This window comes from Bufo bufo, chromosome 4, assembly GCF_905171765.1.
Source record: "Bufo bufo chromosome 4, aBufBuf1.1, whole genome shotgun sequence".
Taxonomy (NCBI): domain Eukaryota; kingdom Metazoa; phylum Chordata; class Amphibia; order Anura; family Bufonidae; genus Bufo; species Bufo bufo.
In genome coordinates, this window is record NC_053392.1 from 249,645,047 (window position 1) to 249,651,046 (window position 6,000).

At 42.1% G+C, this 6,000-nt stretch overlaps 1 protein-coding gene across 1 annotated transcript in view; it reads right to left on the reverse strand.

Annotated features, from left to right (window-relative positions):
• The window catches only part of B3GNT7 (UDP-GlcNAc:betaGal beta-1,3-N-acetylglucosaminyltransferase 7), a 28,920-nt gene extending 28,795 nt beyond the window's left edge, over positions 1-125 (reverse strand). The window contains exon 1 of the mRNA XM_040428450.1: positions 59-125. Coding sequence (XP_040284384.1) covers positions 59-69 — 11 coding nt within the window. The 5' untranslated portion in view covers positions 70-125. The remainder of the gene's footprint in view (positions 1-58) is intronic.
• Between the last annotated feature and the right edge of the window lie 5,875 nt (positions 126-6,000).

Sequence of the window (6,000 nt, forward strand, 5' to 3'; positions counted from 1 at the left end):
GGTAAGTGGCTCTGTAAGGCCCGGGAAGAGGGACGTGTGCCCCGCACACAGCACTCACCACTGTAACATCTTGTCTGCCTGGGATGAGAATCCGCTGTGTGTGAGCGACGGAGCCCGGAGGAGAGAGTGCGGGGAGAGGTGTGGCGGGAGGCGGACAGGGCGGCCACATTCCCCCAGAGGTGGAGTCCGTGACCCCTCACAGGTACCGCAACCTGCCGCCTGTGCACACCGCATATCTACCACACACAGCCCTTACATGTATGTAACCTGTTATATATACCACACACAGCCCTTACATGTATGTAACCTGTTATATGTAACCACACACAGCCCTTACATGTATGTAACCTGTTATATGTAACCACACACAGCCCTTACATGTATGTATCCTGTTATATGTACCACACACAGCCCTTACATGTATGTATCCTGTTATATGTACCACACACAACCCTTACATGTATGTATCCTGTTATATGTACCACACACAGCCCTTACATGTATGTAACCTGTTATATGTAACCACACACAGCCCTTACATGTATGTATCCTGTTATATGTAACCACACACAGCCCTTACATGTATGTATCCTGTTATATGTACCACACACAGCCCTTACATGTATGTAACCTGTTATATGTAACCACACACAGCCCTTACATGTATGTATCCTGTTATATGTACCACACACAGCCCTTACATGTATGTATCCTGTTATATGTACCACACACAACCCTTACATGTATGTACCTGTTATATGTACCACACACAGCCCTTACATGTATGTAACCTGTTATATGTACCACACACAGCCCTTACATGTATGTATCCTGTTATATGTACCACACACAGCCCTTACATGTATGTACCTATTATATGTACCACACACAGCCCTTACATGTATGTAACCTGTTATATGTAACCACACACAGCCCTTACATGTATGTACCTGTTATATGTACCACACACAGCCCTTACATGTATGTAACCTGTTATATGTAACCACACACAGCCCTTACATGTATGTACCTGTTATATGTAACCACACACAGCCCTTACATGTATGTACCTGTTATATATACCACACACAGCCCTTACATGTATGTACCACACACAGCCCTTACATGTATGTACCACACACAGCCCTTACATGTATGTAACCTGTTATATATACCACACACAGCCCTTACATGTATGTAACCTGTTATATGTAACCACACACAGCCCTTACATGTATGTAACCTGTTATATGTACCACACACAGCCCTTACATGTATGTATCCTGTTATATGTACCACACACAGCCCTTACATGTATGTACCTATTATATGTACCACACACAGCCCTTACATGTATGTAACCTGTTATATGTAACCACACACAGCCCTTACATGTATGTACCTGTTATATGTACCACACACAGCCCTTACATGTATGTAACCTGTTATATGTAACCACACACAGCCCTTACATGTATGTACCTGTTATATATACCACACACAGCCCTTACATGTATGTACCACACACAGCCCTTACATGTATGTACCACACACAGCCCTTACATGTATGTAACCTGTTATATATACCACACACAGCCCTTACATGTATGTAACCTGTTATATGTAACCACACACAGCCCTTACATGTATGTAACCTGTTATATGTAACCACACACAGCCCTTACATGTATGTATCCTGTTATATGTACCACACACAGCCCTTACATGTATGTAGTTGTTATATGTACCACACACAGCCCTTACATGTATGTAACCTGTTATATGTAACCACACACAGCCCTTACATGTATGTATCCTGTTATATGTACCACACACAGCCCTTACATGTATGTATCCTGTTATATGTACCACACACAGCCCTTACATGTATGTAACCTGTTATATGTAACCACACACAGCCCTTACATGTATGTATCCTGTTATATGTAACCACACACAGCCCTTACATGTATGTATCCTGTTATATGTAACCACACACAGCCCTTACATGTATGTATCCTGTTATATGTACCACACACAGCCCTTACATGTATGTAACCTGTTATATGTAACCACACACAGCCCTTACATGTATGTATCCTGTTATATGTACCACACACAGCCCTTACATGTATGTATCCTGTTATATGTACCACACACAACCCTTACATGTATGTACCTGTTATATGTACCACACACAGCCCTTACATGTATGTAACCTGTTATATGTACCACACACAGCCCTTACATGTATGTAACCTGTTATATGTAACCACACACAGCCCTTACATGTATGTAACCTGTTATATGTACCACACACAGCCCTTACATGTATGTATCCTGTTATATGTACCACACACAGCCCTTACATGTATGTACCTATTATATGTACCAGACACAGCCCTTACATGTATGTAACCTGTTATATGTAACCACACACAGCCCTTACATGTATGTACCTGTTATATGTACCACACACAGCCCTTACATGTATGTAACCTGTTATATGTAACCACACACAGCCCTTACATGTATGTACCTGTTATATGTAACCACACACAGCCCTTACATGTATGTAACCTGTTATATATACCACACACAGCCCTTACATGTATGTACCACACACAGCCCTTACATGTATGTACCACACACAGCCCTTACATGTATGTAACCTGTTATATATACCACACACAGCCCTTACATGTATGTAACCTGTTATATGTAACCACACACAGCCCTTACATGTATGTAACCTGTTATATGTAACCACACACAGCCCTTACATGTATGTAACCTGTTATATGTACCACACACAGCCCTTACATGTATGTATCCTGTTATATGTACCACACACAGCCCTTACATGTATGTAGTTGTTATATGTACCACACACAGCCCTTACATGTATGTAACCTGTTATATGTAACCACACACAGCCCTTACATGTATGTATCCTGTTATATGTACCACACACAGCCCTTACATGTATGTATCCTGTTATATGTACCACACACAGCCCTTACATGTATGTAACCTGTTATATGTAACCACACACAGCCCTTACATGTATGTATCCTGTTATATGTAACCACACACAGCCCTTACATGTATGTATCCTGTTATATGTACCACACACAGCCCTTACATGTATGTAACCTGTTATATGTAACCACACACAGCCCTTACATGTATGTATCCTGTTATATGTACCACACACAGCCCTTACATGTATGTATCCTGTTATATGTACCACACACAACCCTTACATGTATGTACCTGTTATATGTACCACACACAGCCCTTACATGTATGTAGTTGTTATATGTACCACACACACAACCCTTACATGTATGTACCTGTTATATGTACCACACACAGCCCTTACATGTATGTACCTGTTATATGTACCACACACAGCCCTTACATGTATGTAGTTGTTATATGTACCTGTTATATGTACCACACACAGCCCTTACATGTATGTAACCTGTTATATGTACCACACACAGCCCTTACATGTATGTAACCTGTTATATGTACCACACACAGCCCTTACATGTATGTAACCTGTTATATGTACCACACGCAGTCCTTACATGTATGTAGTTGTTATATACACCACACACAGCCCTTACATGTATGTAACCTGTTATATGTACCACACGCAGTCCTTACATGTATGTAGTTGTTATATACACCACACACAGCCCTTACATGTATGTAGTTGTTATATGTACCACACGCAGTCCTTAGGTTACTTTCACACTTCCGGCAGAGGATTCCGGTAGGCAGAAACTGCCTGCTGGATCCGGCAATCCGGACGCAAACGGATGTATTTGTGGATCCGGATCCGTCCGACAAATGCATTGCAATACCGGATGCGTCTTTATTTATTTGTTTCTCATTTTTAAAGGTCTGTGCATGCTCAGATCGCAAAACCGGATCCGTTTTGCCAGAACACTTGGGGCCGGATCCTGCATTAATGCAATTCAATGGAAATTAATGTCGGATCCGGCATTCTGGCAAGTGTTCAGGATTTTTGGCCGGAGAGAAATCTGCAGCATGCTGCAGTATTTTCTCCGGCCAAAAAACGTAAGAGGGACTGAACTGATGTATCCTCAACGGATTTCTCTCCATTCAGAATGCATTAGGAGAAAACTGATCAGTTCTTTTCCGGTATAGAGCCCCTAAGGCAGAACTCAATGCCAGAAAACAAAAAACGCTAGTGTGAAAGTACCCTAAGGGTCCATTCACGGGTCCACAATTTTGTTCGGCAATTTTCTGTGCGGCCCCGCACTTCCGGGTCCATATTTCTGTTCCCCAAAAATATAGAACATGTCCTATTCTTGTCCGCAATTGCGGACAAGAATAGGCATATTCTATTAGTGCCGGCGATGTGCGGTCCGCAAAATGCGGAAAGCACATTGCCAGTGTCCGTGTTTTGCGGATCCACAAAACACAGTACGGACGTGTGAATGGAGCCTAAGGGTTGAACCTCCTGACTTCTCAGTATGACCGCAATAACAGTGAAAGGAGGAGGATGCAGGGTTGCCAACTGTCCGAGGACGGAACCCAATACCGGAAAACTTCAACGTAAGTGTGAAAGTACCCTTACATGTATGTAAGGCTATGTTCACATCAGCGTTCAAGCTCTCCATTCCTTTTGTCCGTCCGAAAGTTGAAAAAAAAAAAAAAAAACGTATCCGTTCAACCCCCTGTAGACCTTAATTGACGTATGTATGCATACGTTTGTGTCTGTTAGTTGGTAATACGTTCTGAATCCGTTTTTTAGGACGGAAAAGAGGTTTTTTTTCTACGTTCAAAAAAGCGGATTCATGACAGAGCGTCCCTTCACGTTCATTGTAGTCAATGAGAGACGGATTTAAAAATATTGCTTTTTCATGCCTAACGTTTATATCGTACGTTTTTTGGTTATGAACATGCGCAGAACAAATAGGAACTTCCAAACGAAGACAGGAAAACAGGGAGTGTCATGTGACAGTCACGTGAGCGATACTCCTCGCCATTTCTGGATGCAGATGGTCAAGTTTGAGAAAGTGACAAGAAAAGGGTATGAATTGATGCAATTGAAAAGTTTACTTTCATCAGTTCCACAGAACCTTATTTTTAGCTGCTATTTGGCTACTGGGGGCTACTATTTGGAAACTGTGGATGCTATTAGGATACTGAGGAATACTATTAGGCTACTGGGGATGGTATTAGGCTACTGAGGGATGCTATTTGGCTACAGTGGGAATCTTGGCTACTGGGGGATGCTATTTGGCTACTGGGGGATGGTATTTGGCTACTGGGGGCCACTATTTGGAAACTGTGTGGATGCTATTAGGCTACTGGGGACTACTATTAGGCTACTGGGGGATGCTATTTGGCTACTGGGGGCTACTATTTGGAAACTGTGTGGATGCTATTAGGCTACTGGGGACTACTATTTGGCTACTTGGGGATGCTATTTGGCTACTGGGGACTACTATTAGGCTACTGTGGGCTGGATGAGAGGCATGGGGCTTTTATCTGCAGTCTGATTGTGGGTCATTCACATTGTTTACTGATCTGAGGTGTGGTCTGGTCTGTTGTTGTCAGCTAAAGTTGAATTACATAGGGGTTCTTATTGTTGTACTGACCTGAGGAGCAATGTTAAAAATATTTAGTTTTTTGCATAGTTCCCCTCTAAACCCCTCTAAACCCTTGTTGAATCTTGGGCCAATGTCAATGGAAGCGCTTGTATCAAAACGGTTCTTTAACTTTTTATTTCAGATGTCTTCGCCTTCTCCTTCGGTTGGCAGTCAAAGTACTCCATCCTTTCAGATGCCGGTAATAAATCAATATATAAAAGAAACATAATGTTCAAAAAAACATATATATATGACCCACAATACATATTTACATATTTCAGGGAGACTCCCTCACCGAATCCTCTGATGCTGAGGAATTGTGTTTGTCTCCTGAGCCAATGGAGTCAGTAAGTCTGAAATGTTTTAT